This window comes from Eriocheir sinensis, chromosome 12, assembly GCF_024679095.1.
Source record: "Eriocheir sinensis breed Jianghai 21 chromosome 12, ASM2467909v1, whole genome shotgun sequence".
In the NCBI taxonomy this organism is placed as follows: domain Eukaryota; kingdom Metazoa; phylum Arthropoda; class Malacostraca; order Decapoda; family Varunidae; genus Eriocheir; species Eriocheir sinensis.
Window position 1 is genome coordinate 15,846,194 of NC_066520.1, and position 14,452 is coordinate 15,860,645.

At 40.8% G+C, this 14,452-nt stretch overlaps 2 protein-coding genes and 1 long non-coding RNA gene across 3 annotated transcripts in view; 1 reads left to right on the top strand and 2 right to left on the bottom strand.

The window, feature by feature from the left end:
* LOC126997492 (beta-1,4-glucuronyltransferase 1-like) overlaps positions 1-3,023 on the bottom strand; it is a 54,313-nt gene extending 51,290 nt beyond the window's left edge. The window contains exon 1 of the mRNA XM_050858603.1: positions 2,876-3,023. The gene's annotated coding sequence lies outside the window, so the exon portion shown is untranslated. The remainder of the gene's footprint in view (positions 1-2,875) is intronic.
* On the top strand, positions 1,874-5,985 carry LOC126997494 (uncharacterized). Its single transcript, XR_007752153.1, has 4 exons — positions 1,874-2,604; positions 2,851-3,081; positions 5,582-5,692; positions 5,845-5,985. It is a non-coding gene; the product is annotated as an uncharacterized LOC126997494 (long non-coding RNA).
* On the bottom strand, positions 4,717-14,343 carry LOC126997491 (protein zwilch homolog). The gene is made up of 15 exons (XM_050858601.1): positions 14,204-14,343; positions 13,356-13,500; positions 12,996-13,092; positions 12,306-12,462; positions 11,641-11,737; positions 10,935-11,081; positions 10,337-10,477; positions 9,311-9,491; positions 8,444-8,563; positions 7,988-8,091; positions 7,469-7,601; positions 6,732-6,922; positions 6,312-6,403; positions 5,928-6,043; positions 4,717-4,936 (listed from the first exon to the last, which is right to left on the bottom strand). Exons 1-15 carry the CDS (start codon positions 14,248-14,250, stop codon positions 4,830-4,832), a joined length of 1,875 nt encoding a protein of 624 aa, XP_050714558.1. The 5' UTR covers positions 14,251-14,343; the 3' UTR covers positions 4,717-4,829.
* Between the last annotated feature and the right edge of the window lie 109 nt (positions 14,344-14,452).

The following is a 14,452-nucleotide window of genomic DNA, read 5'->3' on the forward strand; positions in this document are numbered from 1 at the left end:
ATTACGACACCCACAATTCCTAGTATCCTTAATTCCTGCATGACTCACACCCACGCATGTACTGAATAAAAGTCGGTTTAGGCTATACCAAATCTTCAGAAAAAACAATGATTCAACAACAACAATAATCAAGTTATTAGGCTATACCAAATCTTCAGAAAAAACAATGATTCAACAACAACAATCAAGTTATTAGGCTATACCAAATCTTCAGAAAACACAATGATTCAACAACAAGCAAGTTTTAAATGAGTTAAGGGATAAATTATGTTTTTTTTAGATGAGTACTAATAATCCAAATACCTTTAAGAACATGTAGCAATGGATATAAAGTGGATAGAAGGAAATAAGGAAGGTGATAAGCAGAAAATCCATGGTTCACGAATACATACAGGATGAATGGAACAAATTGACCAAATAAATTATGGAGTAGATGCAAACACGCTTGAAGGTTTTAAAATGAAGGTAGGCTATATTTAAGGGTGGGAAGGGGAGCTTGTGAACGAAACACGAGTCGTCATCAGGAGCTACTTGTGAAGGTCATCTGGACTCTTGTGGATTCCTCTGAAGTACTGCTGCAACCTTGTGTCTAGTTCTTTCCATGTTTCATTTATACTTCTCTCTCCTAAGACTGTATAAGAGACCGGTGATTTTATATTTTTTCCTCGTATACGTTTACAAAATTATACGGATCTAGAATACAGAGAAAAGAAAATATGCCTCGTCTGTTTAAGTTTCTTTCCCGGGGTAGCCTAAATTTTCTTCTTTTTCTTCAGCAGCTTCTCTTTATCTATTTACCTCTCTATCTGTATATCGGATAAGGACCAGGTTTGCGCCATTCTTATTGTGTAGGCGCTAAACAATCAGGGGCTGTTGTTATTTTCTTCAGGACAGTAATATTCAAGCCCACCAAACAATGAAAGATAAGACAAAGATGAATGCCCCGTGAACAAAGGAAGATAGAACAAGTTAATTTCACTTTTATACACATACTTCCATTAATGTTAGTGTCTGAGAAATACCAACCCTTCCTCAGCAACACACACACACACACACACACAACCAAGCTCCCCTTCCCAACACACAGACACCACGACAACCACACTCGATTCGGATTAATTCCATCAAAGTCACGTGTGGCAAACAGTCTTATACGAACTTCACTGTCTGGGTTTATTCACACACACACACACACACACACACACTAGGTAAACACACATCCCTTCCATTTACCTTTTCCACTGCACTATTTTACGTATATTTGCAACCTTCCGAAGTTAACGAATCTCTATATAAGGCGCCCGACGTCAGTGCATGAAAAAAAAGTGACTGACAATAGCCTCTCCTCCCCCCCCCCCCCACACACACCCGTTCTGTTAATATGCAATGATATTATGATAAGAAATAAAAATAAAATATATATACCACGTGAATACGTCGACGTCGACTGAATGACACTGACTGGAGACTCGTTGGCGTGGCGAGGCTAAAGAATAGTGAATAGAATAGTGATAATGGATAGTGGATGCGTTTATGAACTGGCACTATTCACCCTCACAATAGCCATGAATAAAATCCCCGTCCATTATATTATTTACATGACAAAGGGGGTTACTCATAGTCACCGTTCTTTCGCTTCGTCATTACCTATCCTCTTCAAAGTCATTATCTGCACTTGTTTATGGGAGATAAGAATGAAACGTAGTATCTCATGTATAGAACCTCACAATGTCCACCTTAATCTCCACCCACTCCCCCCTCCCCCCCTTCAACGACCTCCTCCACCCGCTCCACCCTCATCCCCGCGAAGCCTGACATTATAATCCTCTCACGCACTCCACCTCCTTCCACCCCACACCCACCCACGCCACCATAGTCTCCACTCTCCACCACACTCCTCCACAGTCACCATCGCCTTTCACACTCACAACTACTACACCGTCATCACCACTTACCACAATGAGCACCGCGATCGTTAACACCACCACCATCATCATCACCACCACCACCACCGCAATCACCACCACCTAACTGATTCTAAGGGTAGCCTCTCTCTACGCCATTAAATTCAATACCACAACCACTACCTCAGCCCGCTCCCCACCTACACACACACACACACACACACACGAACTACGAGAATAATAGGTAAAGCGTCATAAGTAACAGCCATATCATTTATAGCAACTTAAGTGGCGAACCACGATAGGCTTACTTTATCAATACAGTATTAATTCACAATACAATAATCGATTAACATGGATGAGAACTGAGCTGGCTTACGTTAGGTTGGTCTGCAGGTGACATTAGGTAGAGTTCGGGATATGTTAGGCTAATTAAGAAACAGTACGTAGGTAAGTTAAGCATAATGTGTGATGTAGGGGCTAGGTCAAAGGTTCAGGTAGATTAGATTACCGGTATAGATAATACTAAACTTGGGCTTCATGAGGTCAGATAGGTTTCAGTAGGCTTCAGCAGGTTTGCAAAGTGAGCACCAAAATCATATCTATTACGCCATGACCTCTGCTAACACCATCACCACCACCATCACCACCACCGCCGCCTCTCCGCCGCCACCGCCACCACGGAGATTCCAACGCCGAGGTGAGAGATGGAAAGTAAAAGTTTAGGTCTTCTTCATTTCCCTTTCCGCCTCACGCCTACCACTCCTTTGCATCATGCGGAAAACAAGCCAACGAGGTGCTGTTCTGATTCGCTAACCGGCGGAGGGAGGAAGAGGCAGAGGAAGAAGAAAGAGAGGAAGAGGATATCGGGGGAGTTGGTTGATGAAGCATGGAACAGAATAAGGCAGTCTACCACGAAAGCTCACTCTATCCTTTGTTCCTGTAGGTCTCCACAGCACACCAGCCCTTACCTTCTGCTCCTGTGTGGGTCTTCCGTAGGGGGGATGTCAATGTGTAAATTCCTGAGCCAGAGTCCTCCCCGACAAGCACGCTTCCACACACCCTTCACACACACCGCTCGCAACTCACTGCCTGGGAGAACATGACAGCACCTCTTCCTCATCCCCGCCCCCTCCCCCTGAGACCTGTGTGTGGTTGCCAACTATTGTCGTGCAAGGTAGGATGATCAGCCCCGTTTCACTAATCCTCAGCCCTCTTTGGCGTTACAGGAATACACACCAATCAGTGAAAGTGATGAACTATTTAGCTACTATTGTGTCGGTATGGTTAGTTAAAGAAGGTGGTAATATTGCAATGTGTTGTTTCGCGTAGGCTACCACGTCAGGGTTGCGCGGCGTCCCTAGAAGTGGGGGGGAAGTGGGTGGGGATAGAGAGTGGGGGCGGGAGGCGAAGGCAAGGTCGGAATTTCTGGATAGAGTAGCCCAAGGTGTACCCCAGGTAGTAGAGGTGGGATGAGGATGAACCTGCCTTGATCGTTCCCTTCCTTCACCTCCCCTTGGCACGTCTACCCTCAAACCACCACCGTTCTCATAATACCCTTGAAGCTGCATGTATGCATAAGTTCTCGCTAAGGTGAAAAATATAGATCCTCATGGTTGAAATAATGAAAAAAAGTAATGTCAGTGACCCCTGACTCACACACGGTCGTCCTCTGCCCCTCCAAAAACACGAAAGAAAAAAAGATAAAAAGATTAAAAAAAACCACTTGGCATTTCCTTCCATCTGTCCACAGAGATGAGGTCAGCAACTTGTTTGCAACTCGCAGAGAAAATATTGCCTTGCAAAAATATAAAAAAGCTGCATTAATTTCGTTTTACAGGGAAGCTAATGGCCGGTACTTTTTCGTGTATTGTTTTCTTTCTTTATTTTTTTATTACGACTGGGTTGAGATATGCTGATTAAAGGATTGAGGTATTAATTCATGTAGCCTCATAGATAAGGCAAATACTGGAGTAAATGGGTTTATAGGCATTTCTTTATTCTTCTTTCTTTAACCGTCTCAAACACAATCCATCAGAATAATTATGAGGAAAATCAACCTGTAGTGTTGACCAAGGCCTAAGCTTAGAACGCACCTTTGTTAAACCATTTCATAATATATATCAACGCATTTGTGATCAGGTTATGCATCATCTATTTTTGGGGGGGTTTATATCATGGCAAAAATGTGGCCCGTCGCTGGTACCGGGTTAACCCTTTACCCTGCCCTCACCTCCACCCTTGCAGGTCGTCAAAAACCACACCAGTCACACGTTTGCATTTTTTGGTTGTACTTGAATGTACTCAAAAAATGTACTGTAAACTTTTGGCCCCAAGTACATGATATTGTGTACTTAAGTACGAGTACATGTACTTGGACCCAGACCTGATAGGAAGACATACAAATAGGGAACACCTACTATGAGACTTCAAACAGATGGCAGAAACATTCCAATAAAAAGGGAAGACAATGTTTTATTGCCATTATTGTACCAAAGTAAGGAGTTGAGACCATTTCGTACACACACACACACACACACACACACACACACACTAAGCTGGTTTGTGTGTGCGTGCATTTTCACTTGCTTTTATGCGAATTTGTTTTTACGAGAACTTTTAGAAGAAATCTATCCAGACAACAGAATCCTCTAGAAAAGAAGCATCATGAGTGAAAATGTATACATCCTATACAAGAAAACAAATACATCACATGATATAACAATAGTACGGGGAAGAAGAAGAAAAAAAAAAAAAAAAAAAAAAAAAAAAAATCCCCTTCCATGCAAATAAGGGTAAAGCAAACAACCAAAACTTTCAAGAGATTTCTTTGTAAAGATTAATAAAAGTAACATCAAAAATATGTCTATAAGCTGAACTAATCGCCACAGAGGGAGGGAGTATGGTGGCCGCTGGAACTTTTTTTCACTGCTGCAGGAGTTTGTCAGTGACACTGGAGAAGAAGGTGCAGAAATACTCATCTTCATATTCTTCCTTTTCCTTCACCTCACCTTCCACCACCTCATCAAATTCTGAAACAATAAAATAAAAAAATAATAATAGTCCTTGATTAGCATTCAAACCGAGGCTTCATCTTAATCATGTTTTTTTCTTCTTCATTTTTCCTATATCATTACAAGCAAGAGTAGCAACTGTCCTTGATTATAGGAAACTTCTTTCTAGACGTTATCTCAGTCATATCTTACTATAATCAATACAAGAAGTAAACCTAGACTGACAGCATAAAACTGTTCAATCAATAAATCAGTGAGGGGTGGGATGCTTTGTCTCCCTCCCTTTAGTACTTCATGGCAGGATCCATCAATTTGCTCAATCAACAAGCTTTGCGAGCACCCCCTTGAACTCCTCCACTCGGAATGTCTTACTGAAACAATGCAGTGACCGGGATCAACCTCTGGGTAGTGTACCACATGCCAATATAACCAGTTGGTGATTATGGACTATGTAGTTAATAGGCCTCAATTCAATCTAATGAAGTAACTGACAATTTGACACCAAATTATTCCAGCAATGCCCCATGACTCTGTGAAGACACTTATTGCCAGAGATGCCAAATAGGCTTTTCAAATTACTATCCCATGTTCATGTCTTATAGCCATAGAGAAAGACAGGGAGCACAAGTAATTTCAAGATCCAAATTTTGTCCTTTTGCAAAGGTATTGACTATGCCAAATGCTCATGCACACCAAGTCCATAAAAACATGGATCAAGCCAATCGGCTGTAAGACTTCTGGAGACCCACCATTGCTCTGCGCTACATTACCAAGGTATGTAAAATTTTCCAGAGATCTCTAAGTCCTTGCAGCACATACAAAAATTATATTGGTTCATCCAGTTAGCCTCCAAACACCTGTCTGTACCATGGTTTTGGACCCATGAGTTTTGAAAGTGCTAATGGCTTCGTTTCCTCATGCAACAGTATCAAGAGAGGAATAAAGTGAACATAAGAAGAGCAGAAGAAATTCAAGCAGAAACAGAGGGGCAGACCGGTCACCACCTCACCTGAGTCATTGGAGGGAAGCTGGATGAGAGGTGTGTGGGAGAAGTGACACACCAACAGCTTGGAGTAGGAACCTTCTTGGCTGTGGAGACTAACCTCCCATGTATCCTCCTTCATGCTGCAACAAACATAAGGAAAAGATACACTTACACACCCGCTTGAACAGAGAATGAATAACAGAAATTTGCACTACTCTTCTGGTCAATGAGGCCCTAGGGAAATAAGATTTTTTTTCCTGATATGAGTATTAACTGGAATGGTGCATTGGAATCAGTGGACATTGCCTGCACTCATCTCTTTATATAACAAAAAAGTGTGGGAAGGAGCATACAAATGGAGTAAAGTGAGGGCTGATTAGCATTGAACAACACAGCATCCGGGCACACCTTTCAAACTGGGCGTGCACAGAGAGGGTGTCAAGCTTCAATGAGAAGGAGTGGTTGCTGGTGGGCTGCTCCTCCTTCATCTGGTTCAGGACCTGCAGGGAGGGGGAGAGGCAGGGAGAGGAATGATCTATGGTCACTTTTGGAGGCAAATATAGAGGGAAGAAAGTACCACATAACACTCATGCAGAAGTTGATCTCATGCAAAAGTTCATCCCCACAAAGTTAGAGTTCCTTTAGTATGTATCTTGTGTTAAATAGAGTGTCTACTGTACTTTCACAACACCAAGGAGTTTAGAATCCTTGCACAACACTATACAGTCCTCACAATGTCAAAATAAAGTAGAGAAGTTTAAACTGCTAGCCCCCTGGAAAAAAAAGCTACATACAAATTCCAGACACAGCCACCCCAAACCTTCGTACCTGGGCTGTGAAATGGGTCAGTGAGGTCAAGGACAGGTTGAGGTAGGTTCTGAGGGCCACTACCACCTGGAGAGCCACATGAAGCCTCTCTAGTTGAGCTATCACATGAGACATGTTGCTACCTGCTCCTCCTGCTGCTGCCTCGCCCCTCACAAACCATGCCAGCTGCTCCCCTGTCACAAGTTCTCCAGCTGGCAACAAGCAAACAAACATGTGGTGAGCCAAAACCTGTGGAACTTTTCTGATATTCCTCAAACGTATTTCCAGTGAGTAAGAAGGGAAAAAAGGCATCCAGTTTGCTGCTTTTTAAATGTTTATGATAGTTTGTTTTGAGATATAGTTTTGTTTAAGTGCATAACTGATGTGTAATCCACTCTCTCCTCTAATGAATTATCTATCCACCTGTAATCTGATGTCTGCTCCCTTATAAACTCCCCTTGAAGTATCCTTAAACTTTTCTTCATACTTCTTTTCCTTATAAGTTCAGCCTCCTCACTCCCACCACTCATGCATTGCTTCATTCAATTAATCCCTCTAACAAGTGGCTACCCCCCCCCTACCTGGTACCTCATCCACCACTTTCATATATACTATTTTTAAATTATCAACACTACATTCTCACCATATGCATAAACCATCTCAATATATTTTGTTTCATCTCTCCCACTGACTTTCAACACCTAGGCACATGTTGCTACACTTAAGAAGAAAATGTTGAGGATATGACTGGTAATTACCCTGGAAGATGTTGATGTAGTCCCTCTTTATCTTCTCACAGCCCATCTCGACCAGCATGTGAAGAGGCGTGAGACCAGTGAGCTCCGGCAGCCCTCCTTGTCCCCGCATCAAGTTACGCAGCAAACATCCGACCTGGGGGGGAAGAAATGGCTGTTTAAAGAATATAAGTAGGAGGTAGACAGTGAAATACCAGCTGCTGTGATTCTGAGAGACTTCCAGCGAGATATTTACAATAAATCCTTGATAAGTCACACACTCAAACAGCCGGACATTTTGCAAGATAAGTCAGAATGTAGACTCTCGTTATCCCTGAAAAATGATGTACATACTCTTTTTTACAGCAAGGGAGGCAACTCAGGGGTAAAATAATTATAATCAGCAACAAGAACAAAATTAAGAATCCCTGTGGAAAAGTTGATTATCTGAAGGGCACCTCTGACCATCCGCCTATTTTGCTTGTACATACCCTCTGAACAACTACCATTCTCAGCCGTGCATGTGCGTTGAATAGTGTTTACCTGTGTGGTGTTGCGGGCGTGGATCTGAGGCCTAATCTCCTCGCCTGCCACTGCCTTGAATACGAAGTTCAGGCCGTCTTGTAACTCCTGGTACGACTCACATCCTGCATGACGGAAAGAACAGCAAAGGGAAACTAATTATTCTTGATGTTCTTTATTGTTATTACTCATTTATCCTTATTCCTGTATTATTCCTGGATGTTCTCTTTATTTCACAACAGTACTTACCATATATAACATACACAGGTAAAGTTATCATGTAGGGTTTGTGGATATGCCGACAATATATAAGAGCAATATTCGAAATAATCACAAATAACAAGACCAAACATGCACCATCACTCACTTTATTCCCTACAATATCAAAGCTAAAACATAGAGTAAAACAAACCAAATCAACAAGCCATTTCCTTTATAAAAAAAAATCCCTAACAGGAACAAAGAGGCTCGACTCACTCATCAGGATGCTCCAGAGGCGGTCGGTGAAGTCCATGTTCTGGCGCCAATTGAAGAACTGGCCCTCGATCATCATGTCAAAGTCAAAGCCTCCCTCGTCCTCTCTCTTCGCTCGCGCACCTACAGCCAATAGTCCTTCATAAGTACGACATATGACTCAATAATAGTAACAGTCTAAGAGTTGAATATAACACTTGTCACTCCATTCACTTAACCCTTAGATGGCAGCAGTATTTGAAGAGTAGCTCCCCCAAAAATAAATCTCTATATATAGCCATTGCCGACCTTAGGACCATAGCATAAATATAGTCACGCCACATAAGAGGTGTTTTAACTCTCAGCTATATATAGAGATAGATTCTACCGCAATCTGGAAGTGTTGTTATATTTCTACCATACAAAACTGACTGACTGAATTTGGGACAGTCTATATTTGGTTCCACTGACATCTATGGGTTAAAGGACCACTGTAACAGACGAATGTGCTGCATGTGAGAAGAACACCAACCACTTTATCATTATTCATCTGCTTTGAGAACTTTAGTAATGAGCTCCCTTTACTATACATACTGTATTTGTAGCTATACTGAGATAATATTTGAAGAAATTATGGAGAAAAAAGCATCATTAATAAGCAAAATAATCAATATGGATAGTACTCTTAATACCCTGAACTGAAAGATCCATATGGAGTAATACAAAAAAGTAATTAGACCATTATAACATACATAACAAAGATTTCAAGTAGCAACACTTAAGTAAAAATATTATATACTAAGATTATATATATATTACTTGAAAACTCATCCACAAAACAGAGCAACATGTAGTAAGTAAGCTATGCATACAACCCCAGTGAGAGCTAACCTTTTTCCTTGATGCTGGAAAACACGTCCTCCAGCTCCTCCGCCATGGTCCTCGAGTTCTCACGGACGAACCAGGACACCTCACCTGTCTCCATGCCATTCACAAACCCCCGCAGGACACTAAGTTCTAGGTACATCTGGTGGGCGGCGCTGCGAGGGTCTCCACATTCCACATGCACGTTCTGGGGAAAGAATAGGTGGCCAATCAAGAGTTGGAAAGAAGATGAGCTGCAGAGAGCGATGCATAAGAATAGAAATGTTATGCACAGAAATTACACAACTATAATGAGATGTAGAAACTAACACACATGACGATCCAGTATCAAATGGCACTGGCTGGTGGGGAGATGCCTCAAGAGTAGGGTTGCAAAAGGTGGGAAAGTTTTCAAGAAAAATAGAAACTTTCCAAGGAAAATTTCTGGGAATTTGGGGAATTTTTTGGAAGTTCTCAATTTATTCACACATGTATAATTGTATTACTAAACAAACCAATTTTGGTTAATATATTAAGTAATTAATTGGTTAATAATATTAATTAAAAAGTTTTAAGCAACAAAAATTGTATTTCCAATAGGTTAGGTTAAGTTTAAGGAACTTTCAAACACATGATACCCAGACACCTATAGCATAAATTAACAAAGAAAGACCTATAGTGATTGTTTGGGGTTTGTTAGGTTAGGTTAGGCTAATTGGAGGGCGGAATGAGCCTCAATTGGCGTCACTCAAACAATCAAACTGTGTCATCAACGGGCAAAGGGACTTTCACTAACATCCCCCTAAAACTGAAATCTAAAGAAGCAACAATAACCTCAGCCTCAAAAATATATAAAAAAATAAAATAAAAAAAGCCCAAAGGCACCACAGGCAAATTTGTGATTTTTTTTTCAATTCTCAGTTCCAAAAAATTCCAGAAACTTCCCATGGAAAGTTTACCAGTTCAAAATTCCTGGGAATTTTACAACCCAACTCAGGAGGACACAAAACAATGCTGAGAGGGGCAATGCAAGTGGGTCCTGTCAACACTTACAGCAATGGTGGATGCGTCTGGAGCAGGGGAACTTAGGACAATAAGAGGACGCTTCCAGGTGCAGGTGAGGCTGACACTGGAGCTCCTCACCTCATCCTCGCTGGGCAAGACACTGTAAGTTGCCTCCACAGCAGTGTCCACCTGAAGAGTCGAGAGGAAGTGTGAGGTAATGCACAATGGACTGGTGTGTTGGAAAGGAAATGGGAATGAGAGTGAGAGGAGGAGGCTTCTGCAGGATCTCTGTATACAGGAAAATGATGCTAATGGCTAACGATCTAGTAAATTAAGTGAGAGATGGATGAAGTTTTGCACCTGGAAAGCAACTGTGCCCCCTAGATCAGAGTAAGCATTAAGAAACATTTGGTCTTACAGATTTTGTGATCATAGTTAACGTTTGTGTTCGGGCAACAGGGAATGTAAAAAGGCAATGTGATACTCTTCCTTTCTTTTTTTCTTTTTTTTCCTTTACATAAGCTTTTTCTTTTACCCATATCCTGTTTATACAAGATAAATTTCAGAATATGAAGGAAAGAAGGGAATATGGGGAAGCTGCATGAAACAAATATGAAAAGAGAAGAGCAAGGGCCATCACACCCACCCGTTTAGTGGGTCCAACAGCCATGTGGTGCCTCATGAGGTGGTCCAGGGAGGGGAGGGTATCAATGTCATGGTAGGGACCCCCTGAAGTGACCAACGTGCGAGAGTGAGTGTCCTTCTCCCGGTGAATGCCGACAAACAGCGTCCCCTGCGGCAGGAGATTTTTTCTTTAGGTTCTGTTCTTAAAATCATATAAAGTACAGCATATTGACTAAATTACTGAAAGGTAAACCAAGATGCAATTCTAATATATGAAAATGACTGCAGTTTTACTCATAGAACAACTCTTCAAATATCTGAATATAATCAAACATTTTGTGAGTCATGGCAATGGCAGATGACTGACTCAGACTTTTAATGGCTGTAGAAAACAATAGAACAGGATGTAAATTGCAAACAGGTCCTAAGAAACAAACAAACAAATAAAAAATAGCTTGCTTACTTAAAATACTGAAATGAAAAACTGTGCAGTATTTCAATTTTCAAGGGCTAAGTCATGAGGCCAATAAATGTGGATGTTAACATTGAAATAATTTTCTTGACACAAAACATTTAGAATCTTTTTGAGGATAATTAATATATAACTTTGCAGTTCTCCTTCATGCACTTGCTCCCCCAAATTGTTATAGGTGTATGCATCTAACTGTTACAGAACCTAAACACTCATATCTAACCTACACATACATTAAACTGTTGCAGAACCTTACCTGGGCATCCTTCCCATCACAGACAACCCACAGAGGCACAAACTCTGCCTGCTCGGGAAGCTTACACAGTGCTAAGTTGAGCTTTGAGGCAATCAAGCTGTTAGGGAACCAATATAGATTCATCAGTATAGTTTGTCTCAGTAATTCATTGCACACAAACACCACACCCTCACCATCATCCTCATCCTGTGTAAACTGGGTGAGGAGTTTAGTCTTACCACAATATAACTTGTAATAAAAGAATTGCCTGATCAAATGAAGGGTTACTGAAATTTATCACCTGGCACAATATGCCATTCAAGTAGTACTGTAATATTAGAGCTTTACTGTGACTAATGATATCACTCACATACAGTTTCAAGTTACACAGTGCCACTATTTTTGGAAATGAATTTAGCCCTGGTTCACCAACTCTTTATAAAGCTGGCCAATTCTGCCCCAACATTCATGACACAAGAATGATAATTAAAATCAATCAATTATATAATCATTTAACTGAAAATAAGACATGAAATAACACATGAGAAACAACTAATAACCACAAATACACTGTTCTTGAAATCAGTACTGCCAAAATGGCCAAAAAAGCATATACCACTGAGAAATAAATATAAATATGCAGCGATACAACTCTAAGAACCAAGCCAACACATGTACAGACTTACATGGCCTTGGCACTTGGAATGGGAATGTAGGTGAGGCTTGCTTTCCCTTTCTTCTTGCCACTGCTAGGGTTGAGGGCAATGGTGAATGGCGACAAGTCTTCATTATCCTGCATGAAGGGGCACTTGAGAGGAGAGCCCGTCACATCCAGATCAGTGGCTGAAAAATGTAAAGGAATTGTGGAATGCAGAAAATTTAATATATATATATATATATATATATATATATATATATCTCTATATATATCTATATATATATATATATATATCTATATATATATATCTATATATATATATATATATATATATATATATATATATATATATATATATATATATATATATATATATATATATATATGAACAGCAGAGGCTTTCTTTCCAGGATCCCATTTTTTCCAGATTTCAGATTTACCATGAAAATTTTGGATGGTCTAAATTCCCTTACACCATCTTGTTATTTGTAAGCCAACCATAGCTCACAATTATATCTGTCAGTAACTGCACACAGTGGTGGTGTTGTATTTGTTGCACCTGGCCATGAGTTAATAGGACACTGTACTAAGAATCAACATTTATTGATAAATCAAATAAATAAGGTAAATGTTAACATAATGTTAATAAGCAATGAAGTCAAAATTCAATAATCCACAGAGCTTAATTAAAGGATATAGAAGTATAAAGATTACAAACCCCCATATTGTAAGCCATCTGTGTGGGGCGTGTGGCCATTCCTCTTAGACACTGGGGTGCTGCAGGTGGTGCTGGTGCTGCTGCAAAGTCTCTTGTGCTGTAGTAAAACACAACAATTATTAACTGAGTGTGTGTGTGTGCATGTGTTCATATGGTTCAAAATTTGAATATGGCACTTGGCTACCACAAACTTTTCACAAGTTTAGTGACTCAGCCTCATGTTGACCGGTGGTACAGTATTCATAATGGGGTGATGCATGCTCATAGATTCAAAGGGATGACAGATGAGACCTCCAACCCCCCTCAAAAGTTGGGGAATAACAGTACATTATAGAAAACAAGATGCATTTCAGAACCGACCTGAGTAAATTTCTCCACAAGAAGTATTTCAGGAAGATTTTTATTGGCAGAGAGGAGCACCGCTGGGCACTGCTGTCGAGAGATAACCACCTGCTCCTCCCCCACAGCCAGGGCCTCCCCGTCCTCTGTCTTCCTCTGGAGCAGCCTGCAGCACACAACAGAAACTTAGACACTGAGATACTTTTCTGTTTCTAATAATATTTAAAACAATTGTAGGATTAACCAGTGCATACATATTCCACAAAGGGTAGACTGGTTTATTAGCAAGCGTTGGAACTCCCTGCCCTCTGATGTGGTTAATGCTCCCAGCATTTCAACATTCAAGTCTAAGCTACAGTTACTTCTGAGTGCTGAACTCTCCTTCTAAATACCTTTTCTAACTATTTCTTCTATAACTTTTAATTCTATTGTTCAAGTCTGATATTATGATAAGCTGAAGTCATGTCATTTAATTCATTTTAATTGGAAGACACACTCAATCAGTCACTATATGTCAACTGTATTAGTAGTGCTGCCTGCTCGCCTGACTGGAGTGTCTGACTATTACTTTTGGGCCTTGCCTTCCCCGCAGTCTCAATGGCCCCCTAGCCAATTTTGGTTTAGAGGGGTGAGTATGGGCAAACACTTGAATAATAACGAATATCTCGTTCCCTACTTAACCAACTGCTCCTCTGCTGTTATGTATGTATTCTAATAACCTTTAAACCTCAAGGAAAGCCACAGGGGAGGGCGTATAGCAGTAACAAAAGGAGGGCGGGAACACGGACACGCCTATCCACCTTAATTACACCTCAAGAACAGTTTCCATGGAGTAAGAGGGACACAACACACAGCCACGGTTATCTCACCTCGACAGGACGCCCCGGATCTCCTCCTTGATATCCTGCATGGTCATAAAGGAAAGAGGAAGGCCCAGAAATACGGAGGTGTTTTGAAAGGGAGGCAAATTGTGTCTTTTCAACGGGTAAGCTTTTCAGAGGGTATCCTTTTCAAGGGTATCCTTTTCAGTGAATATCCTTTTCAATGGGTAACCTTTTTAATAAGTATCCTTTTCAATGAATATCCTTTTCAATGGGTATCCTTTTCAATAATAATCT